Here is a 15,637-nt window from a genome sequence, read left to right as displayed (position 1 = left end):
ACTTCCAGGTGAATAATGCAAGATCCTCCTATTCTGAATCCCACAGCCATGAAACACCAAGTCTGAAATAGGCAAGGCTACAAAAAATGACTGGGTACAAGGAATGAGAAAGGCCTTTTTCAATTTCTTCTGATTTGTTGAACCCCTTTTTACCTTTTCCATAAGAACATCAACCCATTTAAGTTTCAATTGTTCAAGCATAACTCACTCTTCCACTCTTAGCATCTTACTATCTGTAACTCAACATTTTACTTCTTGTGAACAACACAATTCCTCCTTGTACTGGTAAAGGGTATACTTATTGGTGCCACAGGCATGACTCTGTTTCAAATAATTGGGGCCATTTCAACAGACACCCTGATTAAGTCTGCTAAGTAATTTGGGTTTGCATTAAAGCAAGAGCCCACATCAGGACCCACATCTGTGTTTACCGAATGACTCTCACTGTCAGTCATGTCTGTCGCACCATGTGATGTGAGATCTGAAAACATGCAGCTCTAGCTCCAAGCTGCTGTGTGTTTGGTTGGTAGCTCAGAGCTGGTGTTTATTGACAAGCATGAACACTGGAGTGAGTAATCATTATAAGCATTCTTTGCACATTTTCATCTGCCATTAGCAGAGCGCATCTCCATGCCTCTGTGTCCTTACTCTGCAGATGGGGAAGTGGATGCGCAGGCTGAGAACCAGGGTCCCAGATGCCTATGAGTATTCAATGGAATGGAACAGAATGATAGAATAGATGATCTGACACTTGGTATTTGTGTGACCTTGGCTGATTACCTGTGCATTTGTCCATTCAATTCACCTACTCACTTAATCAACAAATACTTTTGGAGCACTTGTTTAATACCTGCCATTGTGTTAGGCACTGAGGATATGCTAGAGAACAAAACATGTTCCCTACTTTTATGGACCATGGTCTAAGAAGGAAAAGAGACATAAAACAAAGAATTACTTTAAAATATATGGACTCACAATGTTAGAAAGAAGGCACCCAGTATCATGGACTTGCATAAAAAAGAGGCAGAGCTAACCTAGTATAGAGCATGGAGAATGCTCTGCTCTCCTGGGAAGCAATATTTAAGCTAAGCCCTGAAGGATGGAATGGAAGTTTAGCCAGAAACATGATAAGAGGATCAGGTAACCTCACAGATGAAGCCCTTGAAGAAAGAAAGAATATGGTGTGTTTGGGGGGATTGAGACACTCCAGAGTGATTAAAGCCACCAGCTGGGAGGGGAGAGAGGTGTGAGATGAGATAAAATGAGAACCACGGCCGGTCATGGCTGGTGAACTATGTTGAGTACTTTGGACTCTATTCTACAGGCAACCAGAAGTCTACCTGGTGTTATAAGCAAAGGAAAGCAAAGATCAGAATTGGGCAATATCTGCCTGGCCTATGTCATGATGACTTTGAGGAACAAATGGGGCCAAAGATAAATTTTCCAGGTAAACCATAGAACATGAGATCATCATTATTCTTCGTGTAACCACTAAGCAAACTCCCATGAATGGTAAAGCCTGTGAAAATTCCCTGTAAATAAAGGTTCAAAAGTGACCACTCAGACCATTTCAGAGACTCTCTCTTGAAATGACAAACAAGCTGGTTTTCTCCATGTTGGATTTGAGTGTGTCATTTGACTGTCACTTATCATCCCCCACTAACATACAAGCAGCCATTCCAATCAATGGCCTGTGTCCTAATGCATTGATTCATCTTGGCCTTTAAAGGGGTCTCTCTGCACAGCATCTCTGCTCATTAAAGGAAATGTGCCTGCATCATAATGATAATGCTCTGCACTTACCCAGCACATTGCCCAGGGGTGTCTCAAAGCATTTTGCAAACATTTAATTAAGTTAGTCTAGCGACTGCAGGGGAGTCCCTAGCGTCTCAGCACCAAAGGGTCTGGGTAGGAGAGAGGTGATAGCAAACAAGGCAGCAAACAGGCCTGCCTCCAGCACCAGCTGGAAGGGCTCAGAGGTAAGGGGGTCAATTTGCAGGGGGTCTCTGCATCACTAGGGGAAGCACCCACACATCTTGGTCATGGCTGTATCTGGTAGAGACAACCTGTAGGCTCCTTGCCATAGGTGCCCACAGGAAGAACACCAAGGCCTGGAGGCCACAGAAGGGAGTTCTGGAAAGGCAGAGTTAGAAGTCAAGAGGAAGTGGCTTGCTTTCTTTAAGAAGTTATGTATATGATTTTAAGGGTAGCTAAACTCTCATCTGCATGTGTACTGTGTGTGTGTGTGTGTGTGTGTGTGAGTTGACATTCAGAAGGGAGGGTAGAGAAAGGAGGGAATGTGATTCACAAACCTCCAGGAAGGCAATAGTAAGCAAATTGTCTTAAAGTTTTTCTCTGGTTATAGGATTTCATTTTTCCCTATCCTCAGAAGTACTTCAATTTTGCCCCAAGCCCTACAAGCACCATTGTCTCAGTACAGAACTAAGTGGTATAGGAATCTGGTAAATGGAACAATATCCATGCCCCACTGTGTTACCACCTCCCTGCCCTTCAGGAAAAGGCTGAGGTAACCAAGGCCTCACAGATTAAGAAGCAAAGCCCAAGTCTCTGTTTCCCACCAGTAGAATATAAAAGCAAGAGGGACAAATGTCCCCAGGAGCTTGGTGTCTATAGCAGGGTCAGAAGGAATGGGAGAGTGGAGCAGAGCCATCCCAAGGTGATGCCAACCTGTTTCCTTCCTCTGAGTGCCTGCTCAGCCCCTGTGTCTGGAAGGTGCCACTCAGCATCCAGATGTGCTAATATTCACCGCTTCTGACAGCCCGGCTTGTCAGCAGCCACAGGCCATCTGTGGGCTGACACTTGAGTTCACTGACAGGAATAGCCAAGCTTTGCTTCCCCACTGTCCTCTCTCCCCAGTGCTAGCCAGCTGCAAGCAGATGGCAGCAGGCCATGGGCCACTATTTAGTGAGCCAGGGACAGGCAAGCCATAGTACAGGGCCATGGGTGATGGGGTTCCTGGAGTGGCACTGTCTAGTGCTGATGAATAATTCCATGTCCATAGCACCCCACCAAAAATATTGCAAAGCAATGTTTTGGGAAACCATTGGAGCCATGTCTGCTGCCCTAGTTTTCAATGCAGAGAAACCAAGGCCTGGGAAGCTCAAGGTCAGCATGCATATCTCATTGGGAGTCCAAAAGGAGAATACAGAATAATTTCCTGTTTTACTGGACCTGTGTTTCTTGGGGCAGGAGAGCATCTTACTTAATAGATTTTGTTTAATTAGAACCTGTCTTACTGAGTAAATGAATGGATGAATTATGTTCTGCTAATTTTCATTGCTGAGGTAAAGCCCTGTGTGAGCTGGTATGGGCCAGGCTTGTCTTCTTCCTCCTTCAGCAATAAAGAGTGCTGTCTCCTTCTGTGCACAAGCCTCTTTTTTGCCCTATTGCTAGGAGAGCAGAATGAGGTGTTTTGTTTTTGTTTTTAATGACAAAAATTCAGACATGTTCCTTTTGTCTTACACTTTTGGACAAGTCTAAATGGAACAAGAGCATATGTCACTGGAACCCATTCCACAGATTGGTAGGCTGAGACTCAAGAGAATACCTTGAGCCAACCAAAGAAACCTCAAAGAACTCCTAACCAGAGTTGTCAGTCCTCTGCTTTTCACACCTTTGGAGGCTTGGGCAGAATCCCACCTCATGATATGTGCACTCTGCCCCATGAAGCTCTGACACAGGTTTGACACAGTGAGCATCAGGTATAGCTGTCAGTAGCCGATGTGGGAGGCCCAGGCCCAGAGCTGCTAAATAATAAACCCAGGCAAGTGCCAACTGTCTCAAGACTTTTCTTCTGTAATTTTCCAGGCTACTGAGACATGGCAGAGGGTTCTAAGAATGAGAGAAAGCACAGAGCAGGCAGGATTGAAGCAACATGCCAGGACCCCAAGCCACTCAGGATCTATCCCTGATTAATTTCAGGTTGAGCAACACTGCCTGGCTCCAGGCTACTGAAAAAGCCATCTTTATGAGGCTGCCGACACCTGTCTCCTTCTCAGACCTGCTATTGCCAGTGGGCCAGTGCTGAGTGCTGACAGCATGTAGTCTGACCTTATTAACATGCCCATTATTTGTAAGGGATTGAAAGCCACAGGGTAGGTTGGGAAAAAGAGGCACAAATCTATGATTGATAAAAGGATGATTAGGTCTTGATCATAACTGGATCCTCATTCCTTGTTCATATCTCATTTGTAGTGAGTCTAGGCCTCGGATACTCCTAATGGCAAAGGGTTCTCCTACTTGGTCTCTCAGGCAAACCAGGCAATCTTAGCCAACTCCTCAACTCTGTGCTGGTGATGAAGTAAGGGATGGGGAAAGAATTCACAGAAACTTGGCTATAGAGCCCACCCCAGGACTCACCCCAAAGCCAAGTATTCCAGCCCAAAGAGCCCAAGGCCCAGGGCACTTCTCTGAAGGGAGATGTAAGAAGCACATGTGCTGGGAAGAGAAGAACACTGTACCTCACAGAACTGCCTATGCAAGTCCAGTGCTCTCAGGCCAAGCCTGATTAAGTAATGGAAGATGTGGCTGTGGCCATGAATCCAAGCTGACAGAACTGTGCATGGGGCATAACTCAGTCCAGTGCAGGTAGATGGGGATGCTTCACAGCTAACTTCCCTGCTTAGAGTCACAGCATAGAAGCCACAAGCAGGACAGGGCCAAGGAGAAGGGGGCAAACAGGAGGTAATGGTCTGAACTTGAGGAAAGAGGGACTGTGCTGTGCTCCAGGGAACTGAGCCTTGGCCACTAAACATAGCAACACCTCCTCACCCCCAGGATCCTGCCATTTCTTACAGCTGAAGGGAAAAGGCAAGCAGAAAATGGGTTTCTACAAGAGTTCTGCAGATCATAGACACATAGATTTTAAACTGCAGACCAAGTGGGTTTACAGCGCTTCAGAAGGTTCTGGGATGCTGATTAAAGTCTTAAGTCTGAGATGGGGGCAGAGAGTCTGCATTTTAATCCTTTTCCCCCACCCCACCCCCACTCCATGATTCAGATGCAAATGTACTTTCCTCCAGGTTTCTCTTGACTTGCTTCCCCCAGGTACCCATCTCTCCTCCTACCTAGGACCATAAAAGCTCTTGGCCTCAGAAGCTTCTTGAGCCTTGGCGTGACACTTAAATTGTCAACCTATGCCCTCTCCCAATCTTGGGTGGGGGTTCATTATAGTTTCCACTTGCTACTGTCTTTCCTATCCCAGAGAGTCAGCCCAGAAAAGCAATTTATGACCATCAGTCTCCTCCTGGAAGGCACCAAGAGACAACAACATTAGCCTTAAAATTATTCTGGGATGGAAACATGTTTACCAAGAAACAGAAAGCTGCAGAATAAAATGGCATCGAGGCCTAACCAGGTCAGGGTTTCATTATTACATTAGCCTCTGTCTTTAGACACAGGAAAAGTAAATGGCTAACGAGCTGGTATTAACCCCAATGGGAGAAAAAGCATGTGAAACAAAGAAAAAGAAAAGTCTAAAATCCTAATGAAGGAAGTAAGAGAAGCAAAGAGGAAGTCACAAGTAAGCCGTTTCTGCTAATCAGAACTTTTGGGTACAGCCAAGTTTCATTTCCCACAGGAATCCTTCATGAAGTGATGTTTTCCTTCTCTCCACATACACTTCACAAAGCCAACTTTTCCTCCTCCCTGTGAGACCTCTCAGGCCAGGCTCCTGGCACAACCAGCATAGAGAGCAGCCTCCAAGCAGGACTGACACTAGGCTCTCCCCTGTGCCCTGCCTTTGCTCTGCATCCACCACACTTTATTCCAGGGAGAGCTGAAGGTGCTTGGAGGTCAGGGTCATTCCCTTGAGCACAGCTGCCTTTAGGTATGGAGGCTTCTCCAGCAAGCAAGGCCAACACTCCCCACCAATGGAGTAGAGCTGCGTTTTCGGGTGCCATGGGACCTCTAGAGGGAGGTATCACCCTGATTCCTTCAGGGTGCACTGCAATGCAGCTTCAGCTGACTAGGACTCACCCCCTCTCCTTTTGAGGTGTAATTTTCTGATTCCTGCCAGAAGAGCAAACCCACAGCCCAGAGCACTTGGGGTGAGGGTCCTGAGCTCTGCTGCTCTGCCTGCTTGGACCCCAGCACAGTGGGAGGAGCGCAATCTGGCAAGAGGAGGCCCTAATAGCTGCCAGCCAGTCAGGGACTTGCTCACACAGGAGAAAGTTTGTCTTCTCACACTGTGGACCCAAAGAGCCCACCTGGCTCCCTCTACCAGGCTGGAGCAGGTACTGAGTATTCCCTCCCTGCCCTGCCTCCCCCCCCTCCCCCAACATTGTCTGGCCAACCCCCCCCCCCCCCCCCAGGCTTGAATCTGGAAGAAGGACAGCATCTGGCACTATGAACTTTGCAGCCTAAAACAGCCAAGAACATGGTTATGCAGAGCTCTTCTCTGCTACAAAAAGTACAATTAAAAAAAATTAGAAAACATCATACAAGGGATTTCTTCTTATTTTTTAAAGTTACTCCTTTCTTCTTTCTCCCCAGTCAACTTTAATTTTTCGAATTTCACTTTGGTAGGTTAGAAATACTTAGGACTTTCATTTCTTGAGAATAAAAATCAAAACCAGTGATTCTGTATATAAAAATATAAAATTATATGTTCTACCTATATCAGGATATGTAAGGTTTAAGAACCTCAGAATTTGTGTCTGTGTATATATGTCTGGGATTTTACATTTAAGTGAATGTTTACCTAAATGCATGTATCTCAATTTGGGAAAAAAAAGGAAAAGAAAAGAAAATCGTTACTGGGTTGGGGTTTGGTATGGAAACCCCACAGACCCTTTGATGCTGCCTAAAACCTTGGCAAGCATAACCAGTCCCTTCAGCATTGTTTGAAGGATGCCTGCAGGCGTTCAGTTGTCTGCTTGAGAACGGCATGCGTGCAATTATCAAATCTATTAAAATGTGTTGGGTTTTGCAACACTTCCACTAAGCTTTTTCTGGTAGTATTGCAGCATCTTACCTGTGTCACTGCAGATTTGTTTTCCCCAAACAAGTAACTGCTGTGATAGCTAGAATCACATCTAAATCATTAGATAAGATAGGGGAGGTGCTGAGGAGAATCAGGTAAATCCAGATTCCCAGCCTTCCCCATGAGAACATTCCAAATTCTGTCAAGGGAAATTCACATTTCCCAGGTGAGGAGTCAGAGGAGACACGGAGAAGATTGTGGATTCCAAAGGCATAATCTGCCCATTTGGTGGAAGGATAAAGAAAGGAGGAGAAGTGGTAGGCAAGAAATACAGGAGCAGGGGGAAGGGGGGGGCAGGGTTCTGGAGGAAGGGAGGGAGGAAGGGGTGGAGGGAGAGGAGTGGAGAGAAAAGAGACAGGAAGAGAGACAGGAAAAACAGAGATACAGGAGCTGGAGAGGTAGACACTGATTCAGAAACAGAGAGACAGCAGATGGGGAGAGAAATAAGGATGCCCCGTCTGCCCTGCAGGTCCCAACACAAGCATCGACAAGGATTTACAACTGGGAGTTTCAACCCCTCTTCTCAGACCCATGGGACCACAACTGGTTAATGCCAGTTGGTACCTTGCAGAGAAACAGCGGTGCCTCACAGCAGGGTGCAGCTCTCGAACCCAGCTCACAGATCGCATCTCCGGGAACAGAGAGCAAATCCTGTGCTGCAAGCATCTGCGTGCCTGTGAGTGAGGGAGCGGATGTGTGTGCCTGCATACAGCAAACCTACCTCTTTCCCCCACATGCGTCTCCCACTCCCTCTCTTCCTCCTGGGCTCTCCTCTTTCCCCCTTCTTCTTCTTCTCTAACATCTCCAAATCGCCCCAGGAAGAGAAAGACCCCTTCCCCGTACCTGGGATGAAGAGCAGGGCGGTCGTCGCGGAGAAGACGATCCAGCAGGCGGGGTGGTACATCTTGAGGCTGCGGTGTCTCAGCTGCTGGGCTTGCTACTGCTTCTGCTGCTGCTACCGCTGCTGCCTTCCTCTGTGCTGAATTCTGAGCAGGTTTAAATCCAATGTTTGCAAAGGGAGGGAGAGAGCAAAAGAGAGAGGGAGCAAGAGAGAGCGCGCGAGAGATGGGAGCAGGCAGGCAGCCTCTCTGATTTTTTTTTTTTTTTCTTGCACATACACACAACTGGTAAGAATCATCAGCACCAATCTGTACAGGGCTCAAAGCAGACCTCCTCCAAGGCACGCATTGGCTCCACTCTGCTGAGCGACACCCGGACGCTTTCCTATCTGGGAGGTTTGACTCCAAGGGGAGTTGAATCTTGTCCCTTCCTCACCCCTCACCCGAGCACGGCAGTGTGCACCGGTGTCTGTGTCAGTATGCCAGAGTGTGGCTTCCGTGGGGACACACGAGCGCCTCGGTGGGCAGTAGGGAGGAGGCTGAAACTGTTGGTGTCATCCTTACCCAAGCAGGGCTCAGGACACAACAAGAAAGGAAATGTTACTAAAGCCCAGGCCAATCCATTCCTTATCATTGTTCTGTCTTCCTGGTCTCCAGGTAGGGAGGCAGAAGGAGCCATAACCCACAGAGAACACTGAGACCTTTAAATCTATCCCTGCTCCCCCATTCTGCTATTAAGAGCACTTGGAAACAATTCAGTTTTCCCAGCAGGAAGATGGGTGTGTTAGGATTTTTTCACAAGGATGCAGAGAATTGGCCAGTTCCCCACAATTAGAGCATTCTGAAACTCTACCAAGACAAGATGCTATAGAAGCCCAAACAATTGCTATGATTACAGCATAGGCAGGGATATATTCAGATTAGATCTCAAGGAAAAGGAAACTTGCTGAAGTCATCAGAAATCTTCAGGAAGAGGCCATGAAAGAATACCTGTGGCTTCTTGTCTTCCATTTTTTGCTTTTCCACTTCACAGTCCAGCCTGTCCCACAGTAGTTCTGGATGTGATGTACCTCAGAATTTCTCCTGCTCAGCACCTGCTCTAACACGGCCTGTAGCCTTCCCTAAAGCATGCTTGTGAGCAGTATGGTTTGCTTGCTGAATAAATGCTACCCCTGAAGTATTCTTTGGACTTTGAGGATCTGTGATAAGATCCTCAGGTATTATAGAAGGAACTGAGCAGATATATTAAAACACAACTTCTGTCCCGGGCTTTCCTCCAAAGATCCACAGTGCCTTGAATTCCCTCCCACCTCAAAGTGTGTGCAGGGTTGGAGATCTTAAGTGCCTGTCCCCCATGTAAGAGCACCTTCCTCCTCCACTGCAATGGTTAATATTTCCCCCAAGTACCTACTACAGCACAGGTATTCACATGTATCTTTTTAGTTAATCCTCACCATGGCCCTGCCACATAGGCTTTACCACTCCTGGATTTTAATAGACTGAAACTGAGGTTCAGAGAGCTTTGGCAACTTACTAAAAGCCATGCAGCTAATAAGAGTTGGGATTCAAACCCAGGTCTGTCCTACAGCAAAAGCCACCATTTCTACTGAAGTGGTTATGCCTCAATCAATTGCCAGCAAGCTACTTCAGTCTAACAGAGTTCCTCTCTTCCTCCAAAAGGAACCCCATTTGTTTTTAAAGAAGTAAGACAATTAATTACTTCCCTTCTTATAAACAAGTCTGAAAGCTTTATGAGTCAAGTCGAAAATATATGATGAATATATATAATCATCACCTGGCACTTACAAACTATGTACTTAATATAAAGTCCTTTTTTAAGGCTGGGAATATAAAGAATATAATTTGCTCTTCTTTGAAAAGGGTATACAATATATTTGAAAAGACCAGCCAAAAATTAAAATACCTTTTGACTCTACGTAGAAGATAATGGACACACACATAATCTACACACCAAAGTTGAAAACATGCCATTCACAGAAAAATCGATCTGTGAGTCCTTTGAACCATGCTAGAATCCTATAGAAGTTTATAAGAATTATAACTAATTGCTGAACCTGCTGCAGAACAGAACTGGCTTGAAAAGGGAGGGAGGGACCAGGTAGACCAGAGAAATTAGATGGATATGCCAAGTTGGAGAAGCTGAGGAGACACAGACAGAAACCCTTTAGGGGAAAACTGGGGAGGACTTTGGGGAGTAAACAGAAGACAGAGTAAAAGAGGCCTTGAATTCCAGATCAATGATATTTAGAAATTCCCTACTGCTGTTAAGAAAAAAAAAAGTTATATCTTTTTAAGCAGGGAAGCTCTATGAATAAGGGGAAGTTTATTTATGTAAGTTAATCTGGATAAGGTGCACAGGGTCTATTGAGGCTGGGGTACTTGTTAGTAGGTCCGGCCCAGATTTGACACCTTCTGGAACTAGGTGGTAACAGTGGAAGAGGAAAAGCTGGGGGCTGGGTGTGAAACAGAAAAATTAGTCTCAGCAACTAAAGGCTTCATACAAATCATAGACATCACTTCTGCACCCTCTGTGGACCAAGATTTTGAAATATATCAATCACATTTTATCTGAAGACTTGTCTTCCTAGAAAGTGTCATTATAACTTTTTGAGAGATGAGGAAACCGAGAGTCAGAGAGGTTAGGTAATTTATCCAAGGCCACACAGTTACTTAATGACGCAGCTAAAATGCAAACCCAGGTTTTTCGGTTTCCAAAGTGAATGCCTCCCTAAGAAAAATTCGTAATTCTGAGTACTCTCATTTTATTTCATATCTGTGTGCCAAGTCCTCTGTCATTGGCTTCATATATCCCTTATTATCTTCTCAACAAGCTAGTGAACTAGTCATTATTATTCCCATAGTGCTCAAAGAGCTTAAATAACTTCCACAAAGTCACAGAGCTGTTCAGACATAGAGCCGGGGTTTGGGGCCAGGTCTGCCTTCACCAACAGGGCTTTCACCACAAGGAGGAGAGAGAAGGACTTTTACGCCCTCAGCAGGCACTCCCTGAGTGTCAACCATGTGCTAAGTGTTATTTTAGGTTACCCTGAGATGCATAGGGCAGACTAACCCCTCTCTAGGTAAAAGGACATACACACTACCCCTTTGTGAGCTATTTGGATAGACAGGAATTAACCTTTATCTCCCTTTATTGGCAGACACAATGCTAGGAACTTCATGTATGTTTTCTCCCCTATCTCTATCCTCATTCCACAGGTGAAGAAATAGACACACTTATAGAAATCTCCAAGTTCCTCCTCCAAGGATAAGTAATGGAGACATTTTGGTCTGTTACAACCAAGTTTATGTTCTTTCTTATAACAAAGTTTATGTTCTTTCTCTACTTCCTGTGAGTTACATTTTTTGTTTTAAAACACCCCATTTATTCAACCAGACTATTTCCTAATACACACATGCATGCACACACACACCCTGCATCTTTAATTAAATTCACACTTAAGAAACATCAATATATATCAAGAAATATTTTAGTTTTCAAAATGTTATGCCTAATAAAATCTTCCATAAGGAAACACATAAATATGTATTTTTACTGATCAATTCTTCTAGGTCTATTATATGATTAAAATATGTCTCTTTTATTTAAAAAAAAGAAGAAGAAGAAATGTATAAATACATATTTAATCAATAGATGGCACCAACTCTGAAAAGAGATATTACGGTCTACTGGGTCTATTTAAACACCTTAAAAAAATACAAATACAAATAAAAATGCTTCAATGCATATTTACTAAGGGGACTGTTCTCTCTGGGGTAAATAATATGCAATTTTATACCTTCTATGATTTTTTTTCTTCCTCTAAAGCAAACAAAATCATCAAAACTGTATTTAAATAGCAATAAGGTAGGGGAACAAACCAACTGAAACCAGGCAATTGTGCAATGAGGCTGACTGTCACACTTTTACTCCAGCCTATGCTTCTTTCCTCTGGACCAGGGATGGTTGTTAGGCATACCTCTTCAAATGCAGTGACTGGCTTCTTAGAGCTAGCTGTAGAATGGGGAAGGCTGGGTCACAACTGGGACCTTCTCCTGTGACAAATACACCTGGGTCCCTGTCTTACCTCTTTCCCTACTAGCTGTATGGCCTTGGGTAAAGAATACAAGGACTCTCTGATCCACATTTTTAAAAACTGTGTATACTACCTTTTGGTACTATATATATTCATTCATTCACTCATTCATTCATGGAATAAATATTCATCATGTACCTGCTATGGGTCAGGTAAATATCTACTATGAGTGATGTACAGCACATGTAATATAAAGCAAGATAAAATTATGACTGTCCTCACCCACCTAAAATTCAGATTAATAGGAGAGACAAATATTAATCTGTTAATTGTATCATTGACCACATTTATAAGTGATTATAGAAAAAAAATACAGGTTGGTAGGAGAACACAAAACAAAGGGGAGATGGAGAGTGTGGGAAAATGCCCTAAGAAGTGACTTCTAATTCACATTCAGCAACTTTTACTGAAATCAACTCAGTAAATAGTGTTAGAATGATGGATCACTGCATTTGCAGCCTGACTAAGGGACAAGGAAGGATAGAATTTTAGATATTGTAACACTGGGATTTTTTCTTGTAAATAATAAAAAAAAAAAAGGTACAGATGGTAAAATACTACAGATTAAAACCTAACTCTGTCATTTTAGCTTTAAATATTCCAAAATGAACTGGAGCCTCCTGGGCTATAAGCGATTCCCTCAGAGCAAGCTGAAGACTCTGAAAGGTACCATAACTCCCATAAACCACAAGGTACCATTTAGTCAAAGGAGCAAGAATTGATTAAGCAACTGACTTATGACTGAAAGAGTAAACACTTCTGAAGTCCCAGGGACTGCAAACCAATCCCTTCCATAAAATAGACACACGACACGCATCTTTCAGACATGTGAACTAGGACTTCCCCAAGGCCCTGCAGAGAATTGACAGAGCTAAGATTGTCTTAGAGCTGTCTTAGAACTATCTGAATCCAAAGACTGAATTTTTTCCATCACACTTTATTTTTCATTTGAAAAAACTTTAATCAAAGAATATATTACATGATTTACCTTTTACTAGTACTAAAAGGCTTATGATTGAAAACAGGATTCTAAATCTCACTCCTCAGAAGCAGCCACTTCTATCTCTTCTACCTATTCTTTTTAAAAACCTATGGGGTGCCTGGGTGGCTGAGTTGATTAAGCGTCTGACTTCAGCTCAGGTCATGATCTCACCATTCGTGAGTTTGAGCCCCATGTTGGACACTGTTCTGACAGCTCAGAGACTGGAGCCTGCTTTGGATTCTGTCTCTCTCTCTCTCTCTCTCTCTCTCTCTCTCTCTCTGCTCCTCCCCTGCTTGTGCTCTCTCTCTCTCAAAATAAATAAACATTGGGGCGCCTGGGTGGCGCAGTCAGTTAAGCGTCCGACTTCAGCCAGGTCACGATCTCGCGGTCCGTGAGTTCGAGCCCCGCATCGGGCTCTGGGCTGATGGCTCGGAGCCTGGAGCCTGTTTCCGATTCTGTGTCTCCCTCTCTCTCTGCCCCTCCCCCGTTCATGCTCTGTCTCTCTCTGTCCCAAAAATAAATAAACGTTGAAAAAAAATTAAAAAAAAATAAATAAACATTAAAATTTTTTTAATCTGCTTATTTTTTATTTCCTGATTTAATGATTTTTTTTTCAACGTTTTTATTTATTTTTGGGACAGAGAGAGACAGAGCATGAACGGGGGAGGGGCAGAGAGAGAGGGAGACACAGAATCGGAAACAGGCTCCAGGCTCCGAGCCATCAGCCCAGAGCCCGATGCGGGGCTCGAACTCACGGACCGCGAGATCGTGACCTGGCTGAAGTCGGACGCTTAACTGACTGCGCCACCCAGGCGCCCCTATAATTTTTTAAAATTAGCTATTGACTTTGTACCACAGAAGATAAGGATTTAGTCCTGTTCGCCACTAACCCCCACAAATCTCCTTTCATTTACCTGATATAAATGTCACAATTTTTAATGCATCAATATTTGGTATTTACATTGTTATGATTATTTAACTATTGTCTTTCTTGTGTACCTTTTTGCTTTTCCCAGAGATGATATTTGCCTTTTTGTTTCATTTGCTAAATTTTTTATGGACTTATATTTAAATGTCTCCAACTGCCCTGTAGAATTCTATAATTCATCTCAGTATAATTAAAAACATCTAGCAATCAGAGCACCTGGGTGGCTCAGTCAGTTAAGCATCTGACTTTGGCTCAGGTCATGATCTTGTGGTCTGTGGGTTCCAGCTCCACTTCAGGCTCTGTGCTGTCAGCTTGGAGCCTGGAGCCTGCTTCAGATTCAGTGTCTCCCTCTTTCTCTGCCCCTCCCTGGCTTGTGCTCTGTCTCTCTTGCTCTCAAAAATAAATAAACATAAAAAAATAAAAATACATCTAGTAATCTATCAGTATCATGTTTTTTAATGTTTATTTTATTTATTTTGAGAGAGAAAGAACAAGTGGGAGGGGTGTGCAGAGAGAGAGAGAGAGAGAGAGAGAATCCCAAGTAGGCTCTGAACTGTCAGTGCAGAGCCTGAAGCAGGGCTCAAACCCACAAACCATGAGATCATGACCTGAGCTGAAGTTGGACATGTAACCTAGGTCTTCTTTCTTGGTGCTCTTCCTTGTTTTAATTCAACGCAGTTTTTAACAGTTTGCTGAGAAAACATTGATAGATGGCCATTATGCAGGACCTTGAATACTCAAAAATGTCTTTAATCTCACTCAACTGAAGTATGGTTAGTTCAGCTGCCAATAAAATTCTAGTTTGAGGGACACCTGGGTGGCTCAGCCGGTTAAAAGTCCGATTCTTGATTTCAGCTCAGGTTATGATCTCATGATTCCTGACATCAAGCTCCACATCAGGCTCTGCACTGATGACACAGAGGCTGCTTGGGATTCTCTCTCAATCTCTCTCTCTCTCTCACTCTCTCTCTCTCTCTCTCTCTCTCTTTCTGCTCCTCCTCCATTCATTTGCACACACATTCTCTCTCTTTAAAAATAAATAAATAAGCATTGAACAGAGAATTCTAGGTTGAAAATTATTACCCTCTCTAAATTTTGAAGCCATTTCTCCATTTTGACCTAAGTTTAAACATTGTTGAAACATCTGATTTATATCAATTTGCATTTTTGTATGTTAATGACTTGATTTTCTCTCAGTAAACATTTAGAATATTCTCTTTATCCATAGCTTTCCAAAATTTCACAAAGATGAAATTCTTCATGTGGATCTGTTTTCTTCCATTGTATCAGGCATTCAGTATACTCTTTCAATATAGAAATTTCATTTTATTCAAAACTGGGTATTTTTACTTATTTTTTTCAAAGCTTTGAAAGTTTTCTCTCCTTTATACTATTCATTCTTTGTGGAATTTCTGTTAAGTGACTATTAGTTTTCAGGATTAGTTCCCTAATTTTCTTATATTTACTCCTCTCTTTTTCTTATAAGTATTCTTTATTTTAATTTCCATTTATCCTACTGATTTAAAAAATTATTATCAAGTTATTAATTTCAAAGCTTCCTTGTCTGATTTTTTTATAGTGCCTATTCTTTTTCTATAGTTACAATATCTTCTCTGAGAATATTAATCAACACTTGGTGATGTTTCCTTTTACAGTCAGCACTGTTTCCATTTCCTTTGTTTTATTTTATTTTTTAAATTTTCTTTTATTCTGCTTATTTGTTTTTATATTTGTCTTTCATGTAAGAAATCTTCTTCAACCATCTGGTGA

At 43.2% G+C, this 15,637-nt stretch overlaps 1 protein-coding gene across 2 annotated transcripts in view; it reads right to left on the bottom strand.

Moving 5' to 3' along the window:
• Positions 1-8,251, bottom strand: part of OPCML (opioid binding protein/cell adhesion molecule like) — a 1,072,580-nt gene extending 1,064,329 nt beyond the window's left edge. Inside the window, exon 1 of one of the 2 annotated variants that reach the window (XM_086678642.1) lies at positions 7,847-8,251. In XM_086678642.1, coding sequence (XP_086534768.1) covers positions 7,847-7,907 — 61 coding nt within the window. In that variant the 5' untranslated portion in view covers positions 7,908-8,251. The remainder of the gene's footprint in view (positions 1-7,846) is intronic. The other variant, XM_086678640.1, reaches the window with a different exon arrangement.
• Positions 8,252-15,637: the final 7,386 nt, after the last annotated feature.

The sequence above is a fragment of the Puma concolor genome, chromosome D1, assembly GCF_028749965.1.
Source record: "Puma concolor isolate L17-30 chromosome D1, mPumCon1.1.hap2, whole genome shotgun sequence".
In the NCBI taxonomy this organism is placed as follows: Eukaryota; Metazoa; Chordata; class Mammalia; order Carnivora; family Felidae; genus Puma; species Puma concolor.
This window is presented reverse-complemented; position numbering and strand designations above follow the sequence as displayed.